This window comes from Anser brachyrhynchus (assembly GCF_964034855.1).
Source record: "Anser brachyrhynchus genome assembly, chromosome: 11".
Taxonomy (NCBI): domain Eukaryota; kingdom Metazoa; phylum Chordata; class Aves; order Anseriformes; family Anatidae; genus Anser; species Anser brachyrhynchus.
Genome location: NC_137706.1, coordinates 19869332 through 19896796, shown reverse-complemented (window position 1 = coordinate 19896796; position 27465 = coordinate 19869332). Strand labels below are relative to the sequence as shown.

The 27465-nt window shown below is 48.2% G+C and overlaps 2 protein-coding genes across 14 annotated transcripts in view; one reads left to right on the top strand and one right to left on the bottom strand.

Annotated features, from left to right (window-relative positions):
• Nucleotides 1–12496, top strand: part of MEGF11 (multiple EGF like domains 11) — a 287680-nt gene extending 275184 nt beyond the window's left edge. For 5 of the 13 annotated variants that reach the window (XM_080551466.1, XM_080551468.1, XM_080551456.1 and 2 more), the window contains 3 exons: nucleotides 848–904; nucleotides 5832–6038; nucleotides 6526–12496. In XM_080551466.1, coding sequence (XP_080407592.1) covers nucleotides 848–904; nucleotides 5832–6038; nucleotides 6526–6686 — 425 coding nt within the window. In that variant the 3' untranslated portion in view covers nucleotides 6687–12496. The other 8 variants (XM_080551459.1, XM_080551469.1, XM_080551470.1 and 5 more) reach the window with 7 other exon arrangements.
• On the bottom strand, nucleotides 11299–27449 carry RAB11A (RAB11A, member RAS oncogene family). The gene is made up of 5 exons (XM_080551529.1): nucleotides 27291–27449; nucleotides 20545–20740; nucleotides 19438–19631; nucleotides 18902–18982; nucleotides 11299–13047 (listed from the first exon to the last, which is right to left on the bottom strand). Exons 1-5 carry the CDS (start codon nucleotides 27328–27330, stop codon nucleotides 12908–12910), a joined length of 651 nt encoding a protein of 216 aa, XP_080407655.1. The 5' UTR covers nucleotides 27331–27449; the 3' UTR covers nucleotides 11299–12907.
• Nucleotides 27450–27465: the final 16 nt, after the last annotated feature.

Below are 27465 nucleotides of genomic sequence, written 5' to 3'. Positions count from 1 at the left end.
TTCACTACTTTGCTGGGAATGTCATAAGCCACAAAGACATTTCTGTCTCGGTAACCAAATTTGTGTTGATTTTGCTAGTCAATAAGGAATATCAGACTCTATAGTTAAAAAGATTTAAAGGCTTCCATTAGATTTCCCTTTGAACTGATTGATATCTAGGATAAATGTCAGTAGTGGAAACAGAAAAGGTACCTGGCCCCTTCTGCCCCTGCCCCTGTAAGCAGTACCAAGCTCGTATGGCATTGCAGAGGTCTGCTTTCTGCTCTCTGACTTACTGCTTTTTCAGTCTGCTGTAGTCACTCAGGGACTGTTGTCACATCCGATATTGAACTGTGCAAATTTATAACCAAAGCCATACAAAGCAATTTAGGAGGATGGTACGCAGCTTACAGTCTCGGGCTGCGAATTAAATAACATGCTACCCACAAATGAAACAAAGCCTAAAATTAGTCACAGAGTAACGTAACATGACTTGCAGACTCAGGTTTGGAAGGCTTTGTTTAGGCTTCTTTTCTCCACCTACCCTAGCGTTTCAGTAATGAACATACCAGCAGACTTTTTTCCCTGTTCTTCTGATGGATAGCTGTCCTTGGTAATGAGCACTACGCTGCTCTAGGAAAGCCCTCCCTCCCAGGGAAGCTCTTAAGTGTATGCATAATTTTAGGCAGGCACAGAATCCCCACTGAAGCTGAGTGCATGCTTACAGCTGAGGATGTGCTTAAGAGCCTCCCTAAATGAGGGCCTTGATGTACAATTTAGAGGAAAGACTATATGCTGCTCAGTAGTCAAAGCAATCCAATTTACATAAATATTTATTTCTTTTCCATTATATATCATTTTTATGCAGGTGCTTGTGGGATGGATAGACGTCAGAACACATACATAATGGAAAAAAGCTTCAAAGGTATGGTATCCAGTGCCTGCAGTCACCCTGCAAAGAGTGTGAGGAGGGTGTCGTAGAAGAGGTGAGCTAGGAGACCTGAGCACCCCGAAGAGTGGCCGTGCAGAGGCAGAGAGGGGCAGAGCAATTACAAAGGACGCTCAGCTGGCAGCACCCGACTCCCAGCCAGATGCCTGGGCCCCATGAATTATGGAGGCGTTATGAATTATGGCTTTACACGGCCGTAGGCTCCTGCCTTGGCAAAGCAGCTTAAAAAAAGGAGGGCTTCGCTGCAGGGACAGCGCAGGTGGAGCTTTGTGGCCAGCTCTTGTAAGACCTAGCAGCCATCCTACAAGGGCTTTCTGGTGGCAGTTGCTGCCGGTGCGTTTCCCTGCCAGGTTGCAGCTCCGTAAGGCTCCCAGCCATCTAGAAAAACAAGCTGACCCTGCTGCGTGGCCTCCACAGAAGAGATTTATAGCAGAGCTTGGGAAACGACCTCCCTCGGTACATTGACCAGCCACGCCAGCACGAAGCAATTAATGGGCTCTGACTGGGGCTGGTCTAAAAAGGGAGCACGGATGAGCCATGTGAACAAGGCCAGGGATTTTAGCCTTCAGGTGTCCTCCAGGTTCACATTCAAAACACCCCAGCTGTGCACGGACTACAGGAGCGCTTGGCACAGCGCAAGCACTGGAGAGCTCGGCTCTGGCCACAGTGCCGTAGCTTTGGGTCTCAGCCCCGACCGGGCTGGGGTTTGGCACACGGCTTGTGGCCCAGGAGGTGGAGCAGGGAGTCAGCCTCATTCAGGACAGTCAGGTCTCAGGGTGAGTGCTTTGAGCTTAATTCGAGGGTGCTGTGTCTGCACACACTGGCTGGGGGTGTCCCTCTGTCAGCTGAGTGGCAGATGCTGCCCAGCCTCTCTGGGCACCATGCTTGGGCTGGTGTCAGCTGAGTAAGGGTGAAAGCGGTACCTCATGTTCAGCTGGGTATGAGGCAGCCACTGGTCTGCCGTGGCCAAGGTGTTACAGAGCAAGACCTTTATCTGCCCCAAAAAGGATGCCAGTGAATATGAAGCAGGACCACATTAAAGTGATGATCTGTTGATAGCCAGGCCTAGAGCACACAAAACACGTTGTAGTCTGCTAAATAAGGTGATATACTATTAGGTAGAGCATGCCCTTACAACACAGCATCACTAAAAGAAATGAATAATCCATGACCAAGTCTCTCTCCATAAAGCTAAATTTAAAATATTACGAGAGTTATGCATGTATATTTGACTCAATCCACTGGTTTCAGCTCTTCAATGATTCAGAAAACAAACAAACAAACAAATCTTATTATACAGAAGTTAGTTGTTCTTTTTACAAGGAACTATTAATTTCAAGGTTAGTTTAAACTAAATTACTGTATGTGCAAAGTTAGAAAACTGCTTTGAACACGTGCAGCCAGACCTCCTCCCGAGGAGACAGCCACACAGAGGGGCTGGGTACCGGTGGGACAGGGAGAAAACAGCACCGTGGAAGGGAACTGTGAAATGTGTTTTCTGCTGTTATGTGGTGTGTTCATTGACTAGGATCTGAGCCACTTGCTTTACATGCTTAGCTCCTTAACGATTCAAATGCCGGGCCGAGAGGCCATGGCAGGAAAGCTGATGGGGCCGATGGGGCAGCCACAGGCAGCAGTGAGGGCAAGGAGCCAGGGACACGGGCACACCCCTGCCTTCCTCAGGGTTTCAGCAGCTCAGTGGGGTCTTCGTGTTGTTGGCTACCTTAGGAAGATGTTTGGGGAACAGTCTCAATGGGGTTGAAAACCTTGGAAATGTCATAACTAACACAGCTTTTAGCCTGCTGCGTCAATGTAATAAAGAAAATAGGAGAAGGGAACGTGCGGACGAGCAAGACCACGCTGCTCCCACCGCTGGGCGCAGCTCTCCTTGCCCTGCCAGCCCTGCATTGGCCCTGACTCACCCAAGAGATGGACAGAAAACATCTGCTATGCCAGGTCATTCAAAAAAACACCCAGTCTCAAACGCGCCGGGTGCCTGAGCCAGCTCCCAGCACCGGCAAAGCAGCAGCAACCCACTGGGGCAGCATAGGCATGGATGCCCCCATGCCCGCCCCAAGCCCCGGGCCACATCATGACAGCGGCTGAGCTGTCACAAAGCTGTAAGAGCAGTTTTCCCTGTGCATGCTACCCACTGATACCATTGCCAAGCTTTTCTTTGCAGATGAGTCCTTTTTTTTTTTTCTCTTTTTTTTTTTTTTTTTTACAATGAATGCTGATGCACTGGTGGAATAATGTGACCTCAGGCAATAGCATTTTAAGGAAATAAAATAAGTGCCCTTTGCATGATTCCCAGTAAAATCCCAGCAGCTAGAAGCACTAATGCACGCAGCGGCTCGAGGCGTTGCTTGCTGTGAGTCACTTGCTTGTTGCACAGGAACGTGTCCCGCAGCCGTGTCACGCTAACCCCCCCCCCCCCAAAAGCAGAAGGAAGCTGTCGCCGTGCTGCTGTCCTAGCAGCAGCGAGGGTTGGCCAGCCTAATGAGAACAGCCAGAAAGGCAGGCTGCGCTGAACGTCAGCCATAAATGCGATTAAAAAGTAGGAGAGCTTGTTTTACCTGTGTGCACCGTATTTCCTTAGCACTTCAGACATGAAAGTAGGGACTGAGGCTTGTCATTATTATGCCAGAGGATATTCAGGGCAAAAGAGAGCAAACCGGTCTATGGGAGGGACGCGTACATCTGAGTCCCTGGCAACAAAACCCAAAATCTTCTTCAAAGGTCTGGTGATCGGTATCCAGGCAACCCAGGAGACAGGGACTTCAGAATTAGAGCAGGTTCCTCGCCTCCCCCAGAGCAGGTGCCTGCAGCAGGTTGGGTGCTGGTGGTGGTGGTCCCGCTGGTGGTGGTCCCGCTGGTGGTGGTCCTGCTGGTGGTGGTCCTGTTGGTGGTGGTCCTGTTGGTGGTGGTCCCACTGGTGATGGTCCCGCTGGTGGTGGTCCCACTGGTGGCAGTTCCTGGGCTGAGTCCGGCAGCTCTGCAGGGCCTGGGCACAGCAGCCGGCAGAGACCCCACAGCCCGAGGTGGATGGGCTGAGGGTTACTAAGTACATTTGAAACCAGCTTAAATTTTTAATTCATGACATGAAATTTGACATCTGGTGCCAGACTTTTTAATTATCCTACAGAGGGCTGCGGGGTGGCTCCCCGAGTGCCAGCAGCTTCCCCAGGGAGCTGGCGCTGCCCTTCAGGCCGTGCGCTGTCTGTACACGTCTGTCACCTCCAGCCCTTCGTCCCCCTCACACGTCTGCTCAGCAGCGTGACTTGAGGCAGAGCAGCAAGTCTGCAACAGCCTCCCTGCGCCCCTTCCCAAATCCTGAGCCGACATACAAAAGGCTGTGCAGGGTCCCCTCACAGGCACGGTGCGCACGCTCTCCGTGGCACCAGCAGCGGGCAGGTGGAGCCGAGGCTTTGGCCACCGGCACCCCGAAGGCCGCGGGGCTGAGTCCTCCTCACCGGCCCCATCCCTGCAGCAGCGAGTCCCGAGTCCCGTGCCAGTGCCAGCTCGGGGAGCTCGCGGCTCCTCGCCTGCGTGCGATGCTCAGTCCTTCCATGCAGCGGTTTCCCAGCAGGGGCTGAAGACTGGGGACCAGTACATATAGCACAGGTACTTTGACCCTAAGGGTTTCCATTTTATTGTAGGATTTGTTAGTCTTTGTCTGTTATCCCCTCACTTTTAAACACTGATGGATCCAGGACGGGGAGGAGAGGCACAGAGATGAGGTTTTTCTAGGAGAAGCGATATCTTGTTGTCTGTCTATTTCTTAACCTGAATTTCTCTTTTTGTCTCCCATACTAGATAGCGGGGGCAGCTGGGATTGCAGCTATTTTGCAAGTCCCGCTATTTCACCGGGAGTATTTCATATATACCAGGATCTGCCTTTGTACTGTAACCCAGCACAAGAAAATGCCTCATCTTTCATTGCATCGCTCTAATTCTAAATTAATGGCACTGCCCAGCAGGATGCACACAGCAGCAATGGCACGTTCTTGAATGTCAATGTTAAGACCTATTTATTCTCTATTGTTTTTATTATTATTGTTTAAAGCAAGCCTGGCCCCGTACCCGGCAGCAGGCTGGCATTCTCCAGCCAGGGTCACCGCCGGGGGACACCGGTGGCTGCCACTCTCTGCCCACTTGTTCTCCCCACGTAGCGCCTCCTCCGTCTCCTTCTCCTGTTTCCCCAGCCTAGGGGAGAGGAGCAGTAGATGCCCACAGCACTGGGAAAAAGAAAAGCAAAAGCAAGGCTCAGCCGGAGGCTTGTCCCCGCTGCGGAAACCCAAGCGTTCCCCGCTGGCAGGAGCAGCCTCCTCCCATTCCTAATGGCAGAAGGGAACACGAAGAAATCGGTTTCTCCTGTGCTGGCAAGCCCTGGGAACGGGAGCTCTCAGGGGACAGAGCACACACGCTGCACTGATGCAGTTCTACGCCTGCTGGAAACGTTTTGCTCTCAAACATAGGCCGTTTGGTGCTGCCCAAAGCCCCCTGTCCCCCCCAGGCTGGCCCAGCCAGGCCCAGCAGATGCTGCCACCTGCGTCGGGCTGCGGGTCGGCGCGGCAGCGGGGCAGGATTGCAGCGCAGCTCCTCAGGAACTGGGGGAGGGAGGGAAACGATGGCCACCGAAAGTTAAGTACTGCAGTAAATGGCAACTAGAACCTTTCACGGCAAAACCTTTGGTTTCGAGCAGGTTTTTATTGCTTTCCTGCTGAGAGACTTGTGGATGCAATGGTTTGGACACCCCAGAGCACAAGCGTCGGGTGTCTGTGCTGGATGCTTCAAGGATCTTCCTCACCCCTGCCCCTTCTCCCCACCCTGCCCCTCCTGCAGAGGTTGAGCTGTAACCCTCCGAGGAAAGCTAACAGTCCCACCCCGTCTTGTTTTGCAGACTACATGAAGGAGTCTGTGTGCAGCTCCAGCACTTGTTCTCTGAACAGCAGTGAAAACCCATACGCCACCATTAAAGACCCCCCCATTTTAACATGCAAACACTCCGAGAGCAGCTACGTGGAAATGAAATCGCCTGGTCACAGGGAATCCCCATATTCAGAAATGCCCACTTCATCCACAGCCAACAAAAACATCTACGAAGTTGGTAGGTGGGAGGCGCTGCGTGGCGGCAGCAGCAAGGTGCTCGGCACTGAGCTGTTCATTCTGTTGGTGGTTTTACTGCAGATGATTTTTTTCCTTTCTTGAGACAAGTGGTGTGGACTTGGGATGGAACAGGGAGGCGCTGGCTTGGGGGATAAAGCCAGTGCATAAGTGGGTTGATTTTGGGAGCTCTGTCCCAGCAGGGACCTGTGCTGTGAAACTGCTGCAAAGTCCAGTTGCAAGATTTGGCAAGAAGTGTTGGGCTTTGGAAGACATCGTCTGTGGGACTTTGGGGACTCCCTGCCTTGGAGCTGTCTGGTCTTTTTCTCCCTGCTCTGTCCCATGTACTGGGCCATGCAATGCCCGTAAAGCTGCGAGGGGAACAGAGGGGTTTGGGAAGCTGATGTTCTGTGCTTGTGTCAAAATGTAGAGTAATTACAGCCCCAGGAGTGCTGCTGGGTGCTATAACCCGTTTTTCCTTGCTTTCCCAGAGCCCACCGTCAGCGTGGTCCAAGACGCCCGTGGCCGGAGTGCCAGTTACCTCCAAAACCCATACGACCTGCCTAGGAACAGTCACATTCCTAGTCACTACGACCTCCTCCCCGTGAGGCACAGCCCGACGCACGGGCCATCTTGGGACAAGCAGTCTTAAAGGGATGGACTTCACTGTGCTGTAACACAAACTTTGAGGAAGCAAAAGAGAAGACAATCCTTTTCTGTGCTGCAGGATGCTGACGTGACTGCAGACTTACGCAAGGACCTAACGTAACAAAACATCAGCTTGGGCCAGCTGCTGCTGCATGACATTATTTAAAAAGACATTTTTTTATATGGGTCACAGGAACTAACGAGAACCTTCTCCAGGTGTCACTGGAGTACGTCACACCAGGAAAGTGCTCACATGCTCCAGGCAAAGGCTCTCCATGGTGTGCATTCTAACCCTGGCTTTGCTGTAAAATACAACACAAAAACACGCTAAGTAGAAGGACTTAGAGACGTACATTTCTACCAGCTGTATCAAAAAAACCCTTGTACTGTTAGAAACAAGGTGACTAGGAATACACTGGGATATGTTTTACATCTTTGTCATGGAAATGGACATTGTTCTGAACGAAAGCAGGGAAGCTTGTCATTTCACTGTCTGGAAACCTCATTTACTGCCATCACCACACGCATCCTGCGCAGCTCATGCTTGGACATTAGCGCTGAAATGTTCATCTTTACATTCAGTACCAGGGTATTTGAGTAGAGGAATATTAACACAGACACATTCTGTGCAGGTTTTAAAATTTAACATCTTGGCAAATGTCCAGTTGATGTCCAGTTTAAACAACGAGTCTCATACCCAGCTTACCACACGTTTAACAAGCTATACATACTTTGATTGGTACAGCGATGCTTTAATTCTCCTTATACAGCTTCAGTTTTATTAGATAAATGCACTAGCTTTGTCAGGCAGCCTAAACTGCTGCACCTTCATTTACTTCCCTGGGACACTGCAGGTTTGCACAGGCTAACCCTGGTTTGGTTTCCTTTCCTAATGCTAGGACACGTCGGCTTCTCTAGGCCATCTTACAAACCACCCCATTGTGATTCACCTGACAGCATGCCATTTATGACACCCTTTAATTTGATGTGCATTACCATGTAGTGCAACTTTATTTGTTAATGATTCTACCTGAAATGTCATTAAATTGAGCTGAAACTGGGTTTTCTTTTTCAGCAGCTGTTTGTGAAATAATTATCAAGGGGTTGACTTATGGTAAAGCTTTGGACTAAGCCACAATTTTTTTTTTTATTTTTTGTGTGTGATCCTTATTGACCTAGAAAGTAGAATACTTGCCGTTAAGCAGTTCCTTGTAGATTTTGAGCATGAAGTAGTATTGATTTTAAGTATGTAATTTTATTAGGCAAACGTGGAAGTAGCAAGATGATTGCCTCTGAAGTATAAAAAAAAATTCTGTTGCACATTCACCAGTCTGATGGAAGCAGAAGAGAACGAAACCAACACCAAGCAGTTTGCTCAAAGCATGATCGCTTGCATAGCTGCTGCTCCAGGGGACTCTCCGAGGAGCCTCCCAGCTCGGAGGCAGTGGCTGCAACTCAGCTCCGAGTCCGACACGGCCGCAGATCACCGGGAGCACCCCGGGCCGGGTGGCGCTGAGCCCACACAGTGCCCCTGGGTGCTCATCTCAGGGTGTGGAAGCCCTGGCGATGCTCTGCTGCAGGAGCCGGGACGCCGTGGGGTGGTCGGGTTGGCTCTGAACCCCTCTGTGCAAAGCTTGGCAGCGAGACAGCTGAGCCCAGAGATCCCCCCAGGCTTGCAGAGCAGCGGATTTTCAGTATTTACATGAATGCTGCATGTGTGCATGGGGGCGATGACTGATCAGCAATAGCAATTTTATTTTCCAGGAAAGCCTTATTTGAGATGTAACTAGACAATTATTTTGTAGAGCCAGTAGGGATATATTTTGCATACGTGTATGGAAAGACTTACCTCAAAAATAGCAAGGGAAAGGCAGTTTGATAAGGAATCCTCTGGTTAGAGACCTACCGTGACATCGAGCACAAACAGTCTCAGCTGCCGGCCTGACCAATGTCTGTGTGTGTGTTGCTGTAAAGTTTGAGATGAAAGAGCAGAGATGGGCTCAGATGTGGTTTTTTTTGAAAGCTGGAGTTTCAAACCAAATGCAACAATGTGCATAGAGCTTAACAGGAGAAAGAAAACAACAACAACAACAAAGCAAGTACCTTCTTGTATATTAGCATTAGCTTAGAAAATAGGCACCAAAATGGCAATACTTTTTTAAGGCAAGACAGATTTGTAATATATTTGTTCACTGTGCGAAGGTATTCTACCTTGTACAAAATAAATTGAACTTCTCTCAACGTGCATTTCTCAAACGTGCTCATTTGCAGACCAGGACTTCCAACCCATGCTCAGGTCCGAGTTCTCCACGCACCAGTGCTGGCTGCAAGGGGCTGTCCACTCCGGCGGGGAAAGCCCCAGAGGCATCAGCCTTCCATGCCAGAGGCTGGTTTCTCTGTTGCAGGACTTCTCAGAAAGCACAACGGCGTAATACAGACTGCAGCTTTGAGGTCATTTTGAGTAAGGCTCAGCTTTACAACGAAACGTAGCTGGAAAAGCAGGCATCTTTCTCACAATTCTGGTAGGGCTGCTTCCAGGGGTTAACCTTAGCAGGTCTGAGCGACAGCAGGGTGATGCACAGCTCACACACCTCTGGCGAGGCAAGTGCCAGCTGCAGGTCTCCCCCCGATGCTCAGGCGATGTCTCAGCGCCCAGTGACAGCAGTGGGATGCAGTCGCGTGGGCACAGGACACCGGCCAGCAGCGACCCTGCTGCAGCCAGCAGCGATGAGAGCGGGCACGCTACAGCCACGTCAGCACCCGGCTGCTCTGCTGAGCCTGATCAATAAACCATGAGCATGGATTTGCAGCTGAAACACCTTCAGAGCTGATGACTCCGAGGCAATACAGCAGACGGCTACACGTTGAAGCTGTTTCAATATTTGCGCTTCATATTTCTAAAAATCTTGTTAACTAAAGCCCAGCATGTAATCCTCTTACCTGACAAGCCACACTCAATAAGCTATTAAAGTCTGGAAACTCATCAGGTTTGAACTGATAGAAAAAGTAATTCTAGTTTAATAAAAACGTCTTTAAATCAGAACAATTCCACGTCCGTTCTGCTTAAGAGTCAGAGCCTCAACTCCCATCACGCAGGAGCCACCGACACCCACCAAACAGCTTCAAAATTAAGGCTGGGGCTTTCAAATGTGTAAATGAGAGCAAAAGCTCTTGGCAAGCAAAGCCAATTTTGCACGATTATGCACAGCTCCCAGAAACTCAGAAAGCTAATTTCAGGACCCAAAAGCAATATATTAAAATCAGTCGTCTCCTATTAGCAGAGAAGAGACACTTCGGTACGTAAGTAATGCCAATTACAGCGGAGATGATTAATCAGCAGCTTAGCAGGAGCAATGCCTGGCGGGTCAGTGTCCAGGCGGAGCAGCGCCTTGCCCTGTCTGCCCAAACACAAAGGCTTTACTAGGTAAGAAGCTGCATCTGAGTACGTGCTCAATTTGATTATACTTTAGAAGTCAATAGTTTATGACGGCTTTACAAACTATTACATGAAAACTTTGAATTCCGTGTTGCAGCAGTTTTCAATTACAGAATCAGTTTTTGCAAGGCATTTCTAAGGATTATTAATTGTAAAGTTCTGAGGAGAATAAAGAAGAGTTCTTACTTGGCCTATCCGCACCCCCAGCCATCTCACAGCCGCAGGACTTGAACACAGCACGGGCTGTCCCGAGGCGAGGAAGCACGAGCACGCACAGCGACACCGCGTGGGGCAGGGGCCCGCAGCTGGGGTTCGTGCTCCTCCAGGCTCCGCCGCGATCGCGTTTACCCCAGGAGGAAGCGCCTCGCGTAAAGCCATGTGAAATCCACACCTGACGTGGCGGCTGAGTCAGGCTGTCTGACGAAGTGAATCAGAAAGGGGAGCGAAGTGAAACTCACCCCGCATTTCCAGTTGACAAATTTAGAAGTTGGCTGCCCTGGTAATTTGGTAAATTCCAAAACACCCTCCCGTCTGGCCAAAGAAAGCTCTCTGAGAACAGTTCCCACAGCGAGCAGGGGCCCCATCTTACACCTCCTGCTCAGAGTCCTGCGATAAATACCAAGAAGGCCCAAAAATTTCAGGCTGTTTCAGGCATCCCGCCCCAGCCACCAGTGCTGCCCCACGCTCTGCAGGCGACTTCCCCCCAAGGCTATGGGGGCACCGTGCACAGGGCCCAGCAGCAGCTGCCTCCCACGGCACCACTCCTTCAGCAGAGGGCAACGGGGTGGTGAATCAAAAAGGTTCGGTAATTTGCTGTGGAAGGCAGTGCTTTGTCATTCCCCGAGGTTTTCTTACTGGTGGCAATGGGGAAAAATAAGGAGGTTTGTAAAAGCCATTCAAGGATTTGACTAGAGAAGAGCCCACAGACTTTTCCCAATACAAAAGCTTCCTGAAGCTGCCAAAAAGTCACAGCGATGATCTATATCAGCCCCCAAAAACCACAGGCTTGGTTTGAACAAAGGCAAGTGTGTTACATGTCGTACATGGCCCTTCCAGGTCCTTTTCTGGGAGCGCTTCGGTGTCTTCTCATATGCTGTTCCAAGAAGTTTATAAGTTTCCAGTAAGTAAAACCCTTCAGGTCAAATCCCAGTTCTCCCAAAAAGTGCACCCAACACCGTACTGAGTCGTCCCCTGTAATTCTTTATTAGAATCATGGATGAATATATTTTAAATCAATCTAAAAAAATAATGAATCAAGTTACAGTACATGCATAAAATACAAAGTAATTTACAAACAGATCAAAAGAGCATCTTCAGAACTAATACTAGGAGGAGAAATGGATTAAATAAAACAAGTGACCGACTACAGCAATGCCTTCCGTGTGCCTTACACATCATGAGCACCGCAAGACAGAAAGGTTGGGTAAGAAATGCAGCTGGTAGTGCCTACCCAAATTTGGATGTTCCAAGTGGGTCATGTCAGAGTTTGAGAAAGGGCCCCTACAATTAGCTTCCTGTCATTGTATAAACAACCGCAGGCATTTATACAACAAACAGCTCTTTAAATCCCGTAGAAATCCAGTGCCAAAAGCCCCCAAATCTTAATATTAACGGCACGTTTGGGAATAGCACATCCTGTGTAATACGCAGTGGTTTCAGAGTGCAGCGACAGAAGGCACAGTTCATGTATCCCTGAACAAGCTAATTGAACAGATGATTTGTACTGAGCGACAGACTACAGAATGAATGCATCCAATGGGAAATACTCCAGATGTTTTTTTGTTAAAGATCATGTACCAAGCCATTGGAATCATTGAGAAATACTAGATGAAACAGAACTGAAAACTAAGACCAGGTTGTAGAAGTTACTGATTCATCAACTCTAGCATTTGAATATATTAACGTGTGGCATGTACTAATATATGTGATATGCAGTGTGACAACACCCTTCAAGTCTGTGTGCCATGAAAGGAAACAGGCATCCTCAAATCCTGATACCACCGGCACTGTGGAGGCCAAGTCTCAGGCAACACAAAATCACGCTGCAAGTTCCAGTGTTAGAGCGACCCTCAGCCAGCGACACAGCTCGTGCTTTAGCTCGTCCTTTCCTTACTTCACCGGCGGCACCTCGCACGGAGTCCCACCAGCCTCTCCCCGGCCAGCCTCCAGCAGCTCTGCCTCACACCACAGCCTCCTTTGCAGCGGGTGCCAAACCACAAAAGCTCATTCACAGGTAGCAAGAACCCTGCTGCTTGTTTGCAAGAAATTCTCTTCCCCCCCCCATAATATTCTATAGAAAATCCTCAACTTGACAATCTGAAGATGTAGCCAAAAACATTTAGCTTTACATTAAAATTGCACTTCAGAGCAACAGGCATTTCATCAAGCTTTAGATGCAGTATACAACACCTTAAGACAAGGAAAGATCTCCTGCCCAGAGATATTTTCCCAGGTATCCTGACGATAATTGTTTTGCGAGGAGCAGAATAACATCTTCAAGTGCTCACTAAATGTGTCTGTGCTCTGTCTAGCAGGCATCACATTGGAAAGAGATCAGTTCGGTTCCAAACAACGTACTGAACCAAAACCGACAAGTCGGAGTTGGGAAAATACTGCAGCCACGTAGAAGCAAGAGATTTATAAACAATGAAATCAAAGTGGTTAAGACATGGAGAAATTCAGGAGTAAGCAGTAACTGAACACGAGAAAGTAACCACAAGAATTACAAATATATTTAAATCTTGGACCTGGGGAATATACACAGCCTTTTAGGAAAGAATGAACATTTCTTATATATTCTGACAGCACTGCATCTTTGGTTTGTTTTCAGTGGTTGGAGGGACATGAATGGGAACCACGTTGTTGCTTGGAGACATATCATTTTCACGTCTGTCGGACATTTGCTTCTGGGAAACAATACGATAGATCTCTGGAAGATGAGAAAGAGCTCGTCATTACGCGTATGCAAAACAGCATCAGAAAGTTAACGTCTGGGGAAACCAAGCATCAAACAGAGCACAGATTCCCCATACTTTTGGGACTATACAGGTAATGCACAGCAGCTTCCACAAGACGTTTAATTGTGATATCTTCTGTATTCATAAGTTAAAATATCTTTGCAAAACAAATTACTTCTTTCACAACTGCTTTATTCCCCTTGACATAAAAGCAAAAAAAAAATTGCTGGATTCTGTATATTTGCTAAGAATCAGAAGCTATGCCATCAATTCCTTGTCATCATTCTTAAGGCTCTGAGGAGACTGTGTTAGAGCAGACCAGCTTTGGAACTGCAGAGGAAAAATATGGAGTCCAGACAAAGAAATCCCAGCACAAACTGGAGAGCACAGGAAAGGCACAGGAGTTTAACCTAACACGCTGCCAAGTCCACACCTGCACTGAAAGCCTTGCCCAGTTTCCTGGGATTAGTTAGTGGCTGATGGTGTGTGTTGAACATAAACTCAGAGTAGATACAAAACCACTCGCTTCAGCTGTGTATGAAAGTACGAGGTGCAGCGCTTCACCTCAGAAAGGAAATAAAGCATACCAGAAATAGAGCACGGGGAACTCACTTGCAAATTCAAGTTCTAAACCATTTAAAAAAAAAAAAAAAAAAGCTTGTTAAACCTCAGTTTAACAAAAAAGTTGTTTCAGATTCAGAAAAAAAAAAGAAGCCTACCCTGAAGTGACAACATCAGAGGAGCCCAAGAGAACGGCGCGCTGGCAGGAGACAGAACAGCAGCGCCAAGCGGCTGAGCCCAGAGAGCAGGGCTGATGCCCACACCCCGTCTGCACGCTGCAGCTCCCTGCCCTGCTGGGACGCTCCAGATAAGCTCAGGTCGCTCAAGAAGAGGGTGCATGCGCTCCATTCCTGCTGCACAGCACTGCTCACAAATAACCGGTGAAACACGGCAAAGGTTCGAGTTCATTCGGAGGTCTGAGGTCCCTCGTCAGCCGGGTAACGATGTCCCCAGCACCTTGTCTGGCCTCGGACCAAGAAGCTTCTTTCCCACCAGAAATTCATCATTAGTGAGTCGCCTTTGTTCAGACTTTTAATGAGCTGCTGCTTAGTGCACATCCTGACATCATTTCGGTACTGGAAATTGAGCAATCTCATGCAGAGAAGTCCTCCGTGCTGCCAAGGGCTGGTCACAAGCTACATGCCTGCTTGGACGGAGACGAGACCTGATGGCACCAAGCAGTTAAAAAGGGTTCCTTCCTAACGAACAAGGCTTGCAAGCCTTGCTCTTGCTGCACCAAACCCTGTGTAAGCTGCCGTTACGAACAGGCTGAGTGCTCCCCAGAAGACTACGAGCAGGGCTGCACACATCCACACAGCTGCTCACCAAGAAGTAACTTCTCACACGGACACTGCGCTGTATCTATGGGCTGTGTGAGGAACCGTAATCTTTGCAAGTAGTGCTGTGAGAGAAGAATCTGCTGCCTGGGCCTCCAAAGAGGCAGCTCGGACTCAGATCATGAAAGATTCTTCAGAAAGCTGAATGTGTGTATGCGTTCAGATACGGTCAGGTCACAGATCAACCAAACGAGCGCTGCAAACGTACAAGAGGATTTTCTGGTGTCACCCTTTCTGATGTCCACTGTTCTTTCCAACCATCTTCCACATGAGCACCTTCACAGGTTGACCCTGGGGCATGCACATAGGGGTGGAGGGAGCACAGCTGGAAGAGATCTGCTCTACTTTCTGCAAGTTTTCTGCTCCACTTCACTGCCCCAGCTCTGGGTGAGCAGCCAGCTTACCCCCAGCAAAGCACTGCCTGTTCCTATTCAACAGCAGAAGGGTTTTGCTGCCTTTGTTACTGGAAGCTCTCTAGTAGCACGCTCAGCAGCGGCAATTCTGTTTTCCACAGAACTTCCTAAACAAGTTCATACTGGTCCCTAACACGAGCTGTCACACGCTTCCTCCACCCCTGTGAGCCACCAGGGTGTCCTGTGCACAACACCCTCATCTCAAAGCAAAGATCTACAGGGCTGTTCGCTGAAGTCTTAAAAATAATCTCAACAGCGCTGATTTCTCTGCTGATAGAGCGCCTATTCCTTCTGACTGTGGGAATGTATTTCCAGCTGATCCCCGCTCCCTGACAGCCCTGCAAGGACGTTTAGCAGCAGCGCTGCTCAAATCAGCTCGAAGCAGCCCCATTTATTTTTGTTGCTCACTGCCACCTCTCCCCTCCTCTGTGGTTACAAACCTCTGTGCAGACACAGCGTGCTGCCCTAGATGAAAGCCTAAACGGCTAAGGGCCTTGCCCTGGATCAGCTGCACACTCTTTCACCACACATAGTTGTGTTGGTGTGATGGAGGAGGTGGGAACAGCTTAAACATGCTCTTCCCGGGGCAAAATGCCCCGAGGCAAAGCCTACGCTCAGACTGGTCTGCACCAAGGAACGCCGGGCTAATGAAGACGTGCACTTTTTAATGAAGACACTACACTTTATGCTCTGCTCAGTAACTGACTGAGACCTTATTAAGAGCACATTCGGCAGAATGCATCACTGCATAATTGGTAACCATGTGAGACAGGCCTTGCAGTGTAAGAGAGCTGGGGAAAAAAGGCACCGCTGTCTAGGAGGAGCTTGTCCAGTCCTTGTCTCCTCAAGCAGCGCTAGTGCTTCATTCAGTTTCAGGTGTACAGAGCTAACAAGAGGAAATCCCTACATTTCTTAATGTTAACGCTCTGTGATGTTGTTTCCTTGGAGATGGGATTCCTTAGAGATGAAACCACGGCAGAACGCGCTATGGGAACAGAGGCGGCACTGAGCGAGGCAGGGAGTGGAGGCTGCCTCGGGTTTACTTTAAGGATGCTTTATCCTGCTGTGAATGCTCAGAGGGGATGGGATTATAACACCAGTCTCTCTCATTTGCCAGATAATACAAAGCAGCTTTGTGCACACAAGAATCGGTCCCTGAAGTCTAGACATCTCACAACAGAGGAACTTGGACAGGGACCATTACCCTAAGCCACAGAGGAAAAGGTCCCCAAACCTCACATGGTATGCACAAACCTAGCAGGCTTCCTGTCTGTTAAGATGCACGGCCCGCCAAGAATCCTCTATAACACAGCGAGAGGAAAGAAAAGCTTTCTTCCCCTGCTTCCACCCGCAACAGGAGACCACATGCTCACTTAGGCTGTGCTAACCATGACGGATTCATGTTTTCTGTGCCCAAAGCCAGGTGGCTTCATGTGAGAGTCTAGGCATGAATACGCTTAACACGGACCTGCTACGCCTCCAGGGGAAAGGACTCTAACAACTTTCCCTCGCTGTCCCAACCAGACCAGCTTCACTAGGGCTGGAGAGGAAAGGAGTTTCGCTACAGACCCCAGTCACACCACCCTGTCCGGGAAAGACGTAAGAGCTGTGTGAAAGGCATCACGAGCAGCCTAGGATGTCTCTGCGGTGCCGTTCCCAGCAGGGCAAGTACTAGCAGAGCTGGTACAGCAGCATGCCCTGCCCCTTCTTCTTCAACCTCCTCCACTTGCAGCCTGTGGCAAAGCCTGCTGGCTTTATCAACCTCCTTCTTCAAAGGAGAGCGAGTATTCCACCCTCCAGCACTACGCTTAGAGGCAAACTTGCCAAACACAGACAGACTATCCATGATTCTGCAGGGTCACTCTGAAAACCACATTCCTCGGATGACTGCTCCCCTCTTTCCTTCAAAGCAAATCATTAACAGAAAAAGCCAGCTGTGAAGTGTTATCGAGAAGTTTACTGGCAGAACATTCGTCCTTTGCATGCCAGTCACAGCAGAGATGGAGGCAACCTGCTGCTAATGCATTATTTACTTCATCTTTATCTCCCTGAAACAGGAGCTGGTGTCTGGAGTGAGCCACATGCCCACTAATCAGCAGAAGCATTTCTTCCAGCGCAGTTGAACCAGCCCCTCCTGAACAAGGATTCTGTCCGCATGCCCAAGAGCTCTTTCCCCAAAACACTGGCACAGCAACACGCAGGGAGCACTGACGTTTGTGGAAAAACAACAGCTCCAACAATCTGTCAGAGTCCGCTGAGGTCTAGTTTTAATCCCTTGCTCTCCCATTACTGCCTGCTCTCCCTTACAGAAAAATTAAACCAGAAAAAAATCAAACCTTTGCTAATTAGAATCCAAAATAACTTCTGGAATAAAAGGTGCCGTTGGAAGCATGTGAGGAGAGATAAAGAAACAGCCTAGCCTGTGCCCAAGAGGTAAACTGCTTCCCCATGGCAACAGCAGTATGTCATATCTGAGTGTCACACAGCTCTGCAGAAATAAGGCAGCAGCCCAGGGCACGCAGCAAACTTCCCACTTCTTCAGCCATCGCTGTTAGGGAACAGAGCAGTCCACGAGGAGACTGGGGGCAGTTGGATGATCAGTTTATATTGCATATGACAGCCTGACAGCCACCTTGGGAGGGGGTAAACAACGTCTGATGTATTTCCAGATATGTTTTTATTAGTGCTGGTGCTGAACAGGCATGAAAGTTAAATACCTAACCTTTATCCAAGAGCCCTGATCCCCCCTGAAAACTCTAAGAGCAGGCAGCAAGGCTGTTCTATACTACACACAGCACATTTAGCCAGAACCTGACCTCACAGTTCAGTATAGGTGCCCCTGAGAGGAGAGGGAATAGCAAGGATACACATAAAGAAAGAAGTTTAGGGTTTTAGCAGTTACAAGCAAGCAATAAAAAATGCGTTTCTCCTGAAATATCCATGCCCAAATTCACAAGCAATTTTGACACAACTGACTATTAGGTAGGGGAAGAAAACAGGAAAGCCATCAGGCACCACAGATACCATCGCATTCAGCCACTCCTTTGTCGCCCACCCTCTTATGGCATCATTACTTAGTCATGAGGAAGTAAACGTATAAACATAACTGCTCTCCTTTTTTCAGCATTTGTGCAAAGTTGAATTACAGCCAAATGATTAGACTGAAGTTAAAAGGGAACCACAAGGGTTGGCTAAAGAGGAAACTAAGTCAAGCTCTAGTCGCACCATGGCATGAAAGCAGTGAGATGACACATCCCTATGCACTGTGTATTTGTCTGACGTGGACACGTTTACATTTTTTGTTAGTATATAGCCAGGAACACTACTGTTTAGGAACCCACTGTAAAAACAGAAAAGAACCAGAACCCTATTACAATTAAAGGTAGGAAAAAAACCACAGATGGATACAGGAAGAAGGCATGTAGCAGGACGTACTCCAACAGCCTATGAATTCTCTCTCATCATTGCTAAAGAATTTCAGACAACTCAAAAAAAATGCTTTATATATTTATTACAGCACTAACTTCCTAGCTGCCTCCTCCCCTGCATGTTCCAGTATGGCTAGCTAGTTCGTTATGGTATGTTTTCAAAAGTCTCAATTACCTGCCAAAATGAAAAAAAAATAAATCTAACTACGTGAACAAAAATACAATTTAACCAGGTGCCAACGTCACAGAAGTGAGATGTTTTGCCTATCAAATAAAGGGTTTGAAGAAAAAGGAAGTACTTGATCCACAGAGCATAAAGACTGTAGCACTCACTGCCATTGCACACTACAAAGGTCGAAAGTCCGGCCGGGACTATTAAACGCAGTGACAGTGACTATCCTGTGCTCAGGAGTCACAGACGCGCGGTGCTGCTCAAAGGAAGGACCAAATGGATTCCAAATGTAATGGTTGTGAAGGGTGATTAAATAAAATTTTAAACATTTTACAGGCAAAGAACTGCCTACTTGCCTCACGTCTGAGCAGCGTTCTGCCCTCCCTCCTCAAAGCAGAGAGCACTGGATGACTCACCTGTCAGAATAGTCTGGAAAGCTGCTTCCACATTTGTAGAGTCTAAAGCAGATGTCTCAATAAATGACAAACCATTCTTCTCTGTGTGGACAGAAACATTATAATTAGAGGAGTACAGAACATTTATCTCCCATCTGGAAGAAGTTATGTACCAGCCAGTGTATGTGGTGTTACTGATCAGATGCGCGGGTACCAAAAAAAGTAAAAGTTGTGGTGTTTTCCCCTTACGTGGTATGAGAGCAGCACCACCCAACAGCAACAATAATTCACACTCATCCTCAGGCACAGGGATTGCCGTTAGTGCTGTGTTGCCTTTAGGCATGTCACGATGCATCACTGAAAGTGAGAATTTGGTGCACTTTCAAGAAATGTGCAGAGAAACTTCCTGGATCTTGTTTTAACCTCGTCAAGTTTCTCCACCTCCCAGTATGTTGTGGCAGCTTATTTAGCAGGGCTAGCGGTATCGGGGGAACGGCAGGCCATACCTGCAGGCAGACATCCTCACTCACCCAGAAATTTATTTTGATTTCACCAACCTGCAAAAGCTCTGGCTTCATCTGTAGGGACTGCTCTCAGGTGGCGCAAGTCACTCTTGTTTCCCACAAGCATGATCACGATATTGCTGTCAGCATGGTCTCTCAGCTCCTTCAGCCATCGCTCCACGTTCTCGTAGGTGAGGTGCTTAGCGATGTCATACACCAGTAATGCCCCTACAGCACCTCGATAGTACCTGCGGGTGGGGAGATGTGTTAGAGAACCTGCAAGGAACATCATGATTAGAAGTGACAAGTTACTAACAGCTACTGCCTGTTACTGCAAAGACAGCTATATAAAAAATATCTAAAGCACGATATGTGGGACTTGAAGCAGTAGAAGTAAAGCACCCAGGTTAGGGTTATGACACAGGACCACCAGAGCAGCCAGGACAGTTCAGAGTCTGATGGAGAACCCTGCACCCCAAAATGAAGCACTGGAATCTGCGAGGAGCTACTGTCACCTTCCACCTCCGACCCACTCCTGGAAAGTCTTCCCCACCCACCATTGTGGGTGCAGTACGGGCACAGCCCGGAGCGACAGGAAGAGTTAAGAGTGACTCACGGGATCATAAAAATATCAGCCTGATCTAGTCCCTTTATGAACGGCCCCAGCTGGTCTGCCTTCAGACCAGAGAGAGGCACAGTTACACAGTCAGAAGAGAAGCAGGTTGCGTTCTCCCACCCCACAATTATACCTCCAGCTTTACTTAAATCCAGCTTTTACTACGCTGTTTTTTCAATTAAATAAGCACGTAAAGCGAGCAGTATGTCTGGTCATAGGTTACCACTGATAAAACCTCCACGATTACAGCTGTAACTTTATCAATGGCTTGTGTTTAAATGAATCTCTGAAAGCTCTGAAAGTATTCTAGGTTAGAGATGCTCCCAGTTACATATCATGACAGCACTGAGAGGCAGATCAGCTTTGTGCAGAGCCCTACTAGGCCAAGCTTCTGGACAGAAAAATATTCAAGCTTCCTTCCCCCACACATTGTGGATATTACATGACAAAATAAAATAATTTGTATGCGTTTGAGGAATTAGAAGGGCCCAAAGACGACCCTTCTCAGCAACAGCATCTCTTCAGCTGCACAGGCTACCACTTACGCTGATGTTATAGCGCGGTATCGCTCCTGCCCTGCTGTGTCCCATATCTGAGCCTTGATTGTCTTCCCGTCAACTTGAATGCTTCTTGTTGCAAACTCTACTCCAATGGTGCTTTTGCTCTCCAAGTTAAACTCATTGCGAGTGAATCGAGACAGGAGGTTACTCTTGCCTACTCCAGAGTCTCCAATAAGCACAACTACAAGAGAAAAACGACATCAGAATCAGATTCCAGGTGTACACCATCTATTGACAATCACCCACAATGAACACATTCATTTTCCAGAACAAACCAAGACGGAAAAAGAATAGCAAAGCCACCCCTCTTGTCACGGGTCTGTTGTCCAAGCCCTGAGATTTCCAGAGAACCAGAGCTGCCACGTTCTCCAGCCTGCTGAACAGACTTTAGACGTGACTTTTAGTAGTTACATTTCAATCTCCTTTGCATTGAATCATATTCCTCCTCCAGGAGAACTACACATGGCAGTCAAAAAGTTAAAAAAGTCCCTTCCCAGCTGGCCTTGACTCATCACAGTGCTGAGCGAACTAATGGGAAGGATGCAGCCATGCTTGACGAGAGACTGACAGAAGGCGTAAAGTCCAGTTGGGACAGGAAGAAAAGCGTCACGAGGATCCCTCGCACCATCCCACGGTGCTGAGCTGAAAGGGACGAGCTTGAGCCCAACCTGAAACTCACTACCCAGACGCAGGAATTTCAGCCAGGCCAAGTCATGTCCCTCCCCGAGTCGCACCGGCAGCAGCTCCTCTAGGTGACCTTCAGATAAGGCACTGAGCAGATAACAGAAGGAAGCGGAGGACAGAGGATGAGTAAGACCCTCGAGAAGCAAGGCTGATAACCTTTGTGCTCTGCAGAGCATCAGGCCAGCACAGGCAAAACAATCGACACTTGGGTGACAAAAAAACAGCGTGGAGATGCTTGTTTTGAGAAAACAAACACTTGCTCAGTAACACACATCATTTAAACTTCAAGATGTTGCAACACAGTGTTAGATATGCTGTGTGGTACAACAGAGGAATGAGTCCACTGATGTGAGGAGTGAGTCTCAGTCTAGCAGCACAAACCCTCGCAGCTTTTGCTGCGTCACACAGCAGACACCACTTTCTGTTTAAATAATGCACAACAGCTCTGACAAATGGGATTTTCCCTGACTGTAAGAGCCGAGAAGCACCTTTTAAAAAACCCCCCTCCATAAAATGAAAACTGCAGCAAACGCTAGCTTCAAATAGTCTTTTAGAGAATACCTCATCAAAACAAACATCTTCCCAGCTTCCCCTGCCAGCTGACTCAGCAAGCAGCCAGCCAAGCTACAGAAGCTGCACAAAGCACAGCGGCCCTGTTAACCACTTCTGTTTACGAGTATCACAGGCGCAGGTAGGTGGCACGCACCTGGACCGAATGCAAATCAGATTCCACTTTCCTAAAGGACAGGTCAGCACAGTTCGGTGGCAGAAAACAGCTTTGCTGGCACAGAGGATGCCGGGCGGTAATAAACTTAGTGCAGGGGACGAGACACCCAATTATATCATCACTGCCTGGCAAGCTGCCATAGTTTTCCCTCTTTCACCGGCAAACGAGATCTTCAGAACTCTTGCGGCAGGTTCAGGTTTTAGATGACATCATGTTCGCACTCGCGTTATGAACAGCGAGTTCCTGGGAGGCACGAGTCGCTCAGTCCCACGGTCACCCACTGTTAGCTGCTCCAGGGGCTGAAAGCTTCTCTACGCGAGGAAAGCAATCCACACACATCATCCCGTTTCTCCCAGCAGGCTGCATCGTACGCCTGCTAAGTATTACCCTCAAGTATTTTCGTTGCTCAGTGCATATTTCAAAGCAGAGTTTTCAGACATTCAAAAATAGACCGGTCCTTTTAATTCCTCTACCAAGTTTTTTTTCCTCACCTTGTCTGAATCCCACGCTGCTTATGTTCTGAACGGCTTCCAGCACCAGATTAATATGTCCCAATTAAAAGGGGGAAACATTTTACTTTCCTCCTTGAAGCCAGCTATTTCCTCTACTTAATTGGGCCACTGCAGCTCGTCTCGAGCACGGACACAGGAACAGCTTGCAGTGTCAGCGGGCTGCTAGGACTCCTCACACTTTCTGTATTTCTGCCAGTCCAGAGAACACCGCTCTTCGAATATAATTATGAGCTGACACAGCTTTAACAGTCACCAAATTGTATTAATTTTCATTTTGCTTTCTTTACCAAACCACCTCAGTCTGATATTTCATACTCCACTGTATTCCCATGCATCATATTCTTAGCACAGCAACGCAGTAGGAGTGGCTGAGTCCCTCTCTAACCATCCCAGAGACGTGACGGTATCTAGTTCCACCTTAAAGCTAATTGTTCCTGCACACGCACTTTTACTGGGCTTCTTTTCCAGAAACTCACTCCTAATGGTTAGAAATTGCCTTCTAATTTTCAGAAGAAATTAGCGGTCAGCTGATAGCGGTGTTTGTGTGCCAGCACTGTCCATTAGCTTATTAGTTTCTTCTCCCAGTGGTGTTTACACTGGTCTGGGTATTTACAGAAAGCAACCACATCTCCTCAGTCTTGTTCTACCACCTAAGTGAGCCAACCTCTCAAGTGTTTCCTTACAGGCTGCCCGTTCTCCGCAGACATCCCCCATAAAAGTCTTTCAATTTCTCTCCCAAGCAGCGAGAAGAACTGCATCCAGCATTCTAGGTGAGATCTCACTGGTGACGTATATGAGGATTTTAATATTTCCATCTACCAGAAACACCTTACGCTGGAATTAACTCTTCCCATGAGTCCCCGGGCACAAAACCTTACGCTGTGAATCCTGCCTCACTGGGGGAACTGCTGTCCTCATCACCACGCAGATCTTCTAGTACCGTACTCCAGCTTTTTCTCCATACCCCTCAGCTTTGCACCACCAGCAAATTCCTTTTCCTTCACTACACCAGCACTGGAAGGACTAAAGCTTAGGGGAAACACTTAAGCAAGTTCAGCCTTAAGACCCAGACCTGAGAACCTCCATCAACAGCTTTCTTTGGACCAGCACTTCCCTTGCACGAGTAGCACCTTAGAAAGCTTTGCAGTCGGGTGAAATTTGCACTGGCACACCCTGAGAATACCCAGAGAAGCAGTGCAAGTGACCCCCCCGTCATTCTCATTGGTTTAGCGGTGCGCCACTTCAACACCTGCAACAACGCGCCTTAACACAATGCATCTAACGAGCTAACTCAGCGCTGGAGAGGTTTAAGATGAGTTTTCGGTGGACAAAAGGAATCTCATGAAGTCCGTGCAACTGAATGAATGCCATTCTGTAATTCCAGTTTTATTTCTGCCGAAGGCCAAAATAAGAATTCAACTCCATAAGCTGCTTGAGAAGCAATTTATAGACGTATTAATTTTTCACAAACATTCCAGCACTCTCAATTTTTTATTTCTGATAAAACTCTGATTTAATTAAAGTATTTTCTGAGAATTTCAACTAGCTCATAAAGTATGTAATTGACAACCTCATCAGGTTGAAAATAGAAAGCCCAGCACTACCAGCTCGCATTGTGAAACAACCTTTACCGCAGACAAGCGGCGTATTACACAATTTAAGCCATGCAGACTAGCACTACGGGATTACTATGTCTGAAAACTCTTTTATCTGCCCTGAACTCTGCTATAAAGCAGCATACAAATTAAGAGCCTGCACGCATTTCCATGACACCCACAAGAACCTGCTGAACACCTCTTCCAGCCCACGTAAATTGGGGTTTGAAGGAAACGCGCACAAGATGACCTGATTGCACATCTTCTAGGCAGCTGCCAACAAACCTAACGTGACCGTACCTAAAATCCATCGCCCTCCTCAGCTGCACCTTCTGCTTCATCCACCCATTTCATGTCCCAGAGAACTCTGAGGTAGGGCTCATTCACCACCCGGACCTACTGCACACAATGCTCCAAGCACGACTGCAGTAACGGGGATAAGCAGGCGGGTTTGTTAGAGCACAAAAGGGCTTCCACATCTGGCAGAGTGACAGGCATAAGGCGTGCTACCACGTATAAGCCCGTACCTGCCATGCAACGGTTTTCCTTACTGATTTCTATAAACAAAGCACAAAGAAAAAAGGCAAATCCAGACCAACAGGTCTGCCTGGTTTCAGTTTCCTTCAGCAAAGGAAAAAGGTGGAGGAATGAACCTGACACAGAGCAGGAAGCTGAAAGAGGAGTTTCTCTAGCAGTCAGCTGAATGTCACTGCAAGGCAGGTCTGCGTTCGGAAATGAGGAGGCTGACCCCAAATCCGAAGTTCCAGATGGTCAGGGCACAAACCTAATCCTCTCGAGCTTTGTCCACAAAAAACACAGAAGACATATTCTACAAGTACGGGTTACTTTGTTAACTACTTATCAACTGTAGGTCCGCCACTTTAATCAAACAGAGCTAAAAGTTTCTGCACGTAAGCCAGGTTAAATTATTAAGTAACATCCTTATGTCACCGTATTTTTTCCTCCCATTAAAATTAGAGAAAGAGTCCCACAAAGGGGACTTCCCAGACCTGGTGTTTCCTGAAGCACAGTGCTGGGAACAGTAGGCACTGCTCTTTCAGATGAACCCCAAAAGTACAGGAGAATACAAAGATATGCATAGCTAGACAAGAAGAACTTACCAGAAACTAGCCTTTTTTTTTTTTTTTTTTTTTTTTAAGCTAGGCCTACCGGGCAATAACATACACTAAAGCATTGCGTGGAGTCAGGCGAGGGGCAGCTTGTGACAGGCACTGAGACCCAATTCTGCAGGGCACAGGGGGCTCCGATTCCAGCCGCCAGCAGTCAGCAGATTTTGACACACAGCTGTTGGCAGTGGCTGACAGGACAAGAACAGAGGTCCCGCACAAACAGCCCAGCGGCAGTTTAGCTCAAGGGCAGTAAGAGGCAGCTGAACCAGAGAATATCGCCCTGTTATTTCAGAGCACGTCGAAGCCTGAGCTCAGTCCCACCAACTGACCATGTCCCTTTAGGTCACGAACCCAGAAGAACTGGGACTGCATTAGGTGTCCAGACAGACCAACGCCCAGCTCAAGGGGCAGGACTGGTGCTGAGAAGCCCTGTGTGGAACAGAAAAGATCAGGGTGGCACTAAGCTTTGTCCCAGCAAGCCCTCACCTCCAAATTACCAAAATTAAAGCAATGAGCAATATGGGTAAATAGGGAAAAAACATCTATTGTTTGTTGTAGTTCCGCATCAGCTCAATATAAGGGATGTGAGCCCATGAGATCTCTTCTGATTATTCGGATGCCCTTCTGCATCCTTTTAATTCCACAACATCCCTTCAGAACGGGTACGCCTGTGCTGCCTGCATTTCCCCTCAGGCCCCAGGAGGCTCAAACATTGGCTTAGCGTTCCCCTTGAGTTCTCATTTCTTCTTTCAAGAGCCTTTTTTTTTTTTTTAAACCTACCACTTGCCTTTTTGGACAGTGCCTAGTGACGAGACAGCTCATTGCCACAATAATTCCAAGACCATTCCAGAGTGGGGACGCTTTGTTTCAAACAACCTCCGCTTTTGGACAGTTACAACTGTTTCCACAATTTGTGCAACTCTGCATTTGCTGATGTTATTTCAGCCGCCAAATTAATCCCAGTTCGGAGACGAACTTCCTGCGGTCTGCTTTAACTTCGGAAAACGTGAATCACTCCTATCTTCATGGCACCATTTCCCTAGCATCCCCAGCACTCCCAACAGCTTCCATAAACTATTCTAAACGGTAAAAACCTTTCGGAGTGGCAACCATTTTACCTAGCTTGGAATTTTTCCATACACATGGATCCCAACTTTATTATTTTGCAATTATATACATAAGCAATCCAATAAAATGTAGCACCTCTCCCAAAAAGTTCTACATCACTGGTATTTCCTCACAGCTAGAACAATAATTTACACAATCCTGTCAGGATATGCAATGTTCTTGATAATTTGCACACAGGTCCATAAACGAAGTTGTTTGATGTGACTAAATTTGTGATCAGCAGGGCCTTTGCCAACGCTGCAAGATAAGAAACGAGGCACTTCTTGGTACTTCTTGACCTGATATCAATACCAGTATAGAGGACTGACCTCTAGTTAGTAATAACGTCAGTTTCCACGTGGAAATTGGACAAGACAGAGGACAAAAAATATAATTCTTCAAAGTCATTACAAGAGCTTCATGGTACTGAGAAGAACGCTGCTGTTCTGTAAGATCCTGGGGCCTGACGACGAGCAGCAGGCTTGCTTTTTTGTTTAAGAAACATTTAGACTGTGCTCTCTGTCATGTGGCCTGAATTTTTGGGTAGGCCTGTGTGGAGCCAGGCGTTGGACTCGATGATCCTTGTGCGTCCCTACAAACTCGGGATATTCTACAATTCTAGGATATATAACGCAATATTTTTGATAATTTGCCCACAGGTCCACAAAACAAGTTGTCTGACGTGACTAAATTCGTGACCAGCAGGGCCTTCACCGATGCTGCAAGACGAGAAGGGAGGCATTTCTTGGTACCTCCCGACCTGATCTCAACACCGGTACAAACGCCTGACTTATAGCTAGCGACAACGCCCCTTTTCCACATGGAAATTCGAGGGATCGCGTTTTTTTTTGTTGCCCGTTTTGCCCAGGCCACAGCCCCGCACCCCCACCCCACCCCCCGCACCCTCACAGCCCGCCCCCGTCTGTACCACAGCGGGGGACCCCCGGGCGGGGAAGGGGGCCGCGTCGGGCGGTACCTTTGAAGAGGTAGTCGTACTCGTCGTCGCGGGTGCCCATGGTGCGGACGCCGAAGGCCGGGGACGGGCAGCGGGAGCCGGGCCCCTCCCTGCAGCCGCTTCCGCGCCTCTGCGCCCTCCCACAGCCGCCGCCTTCCGGGGCAGCAACGAGCACTTCCAGGCCGCTTCCCCGCCC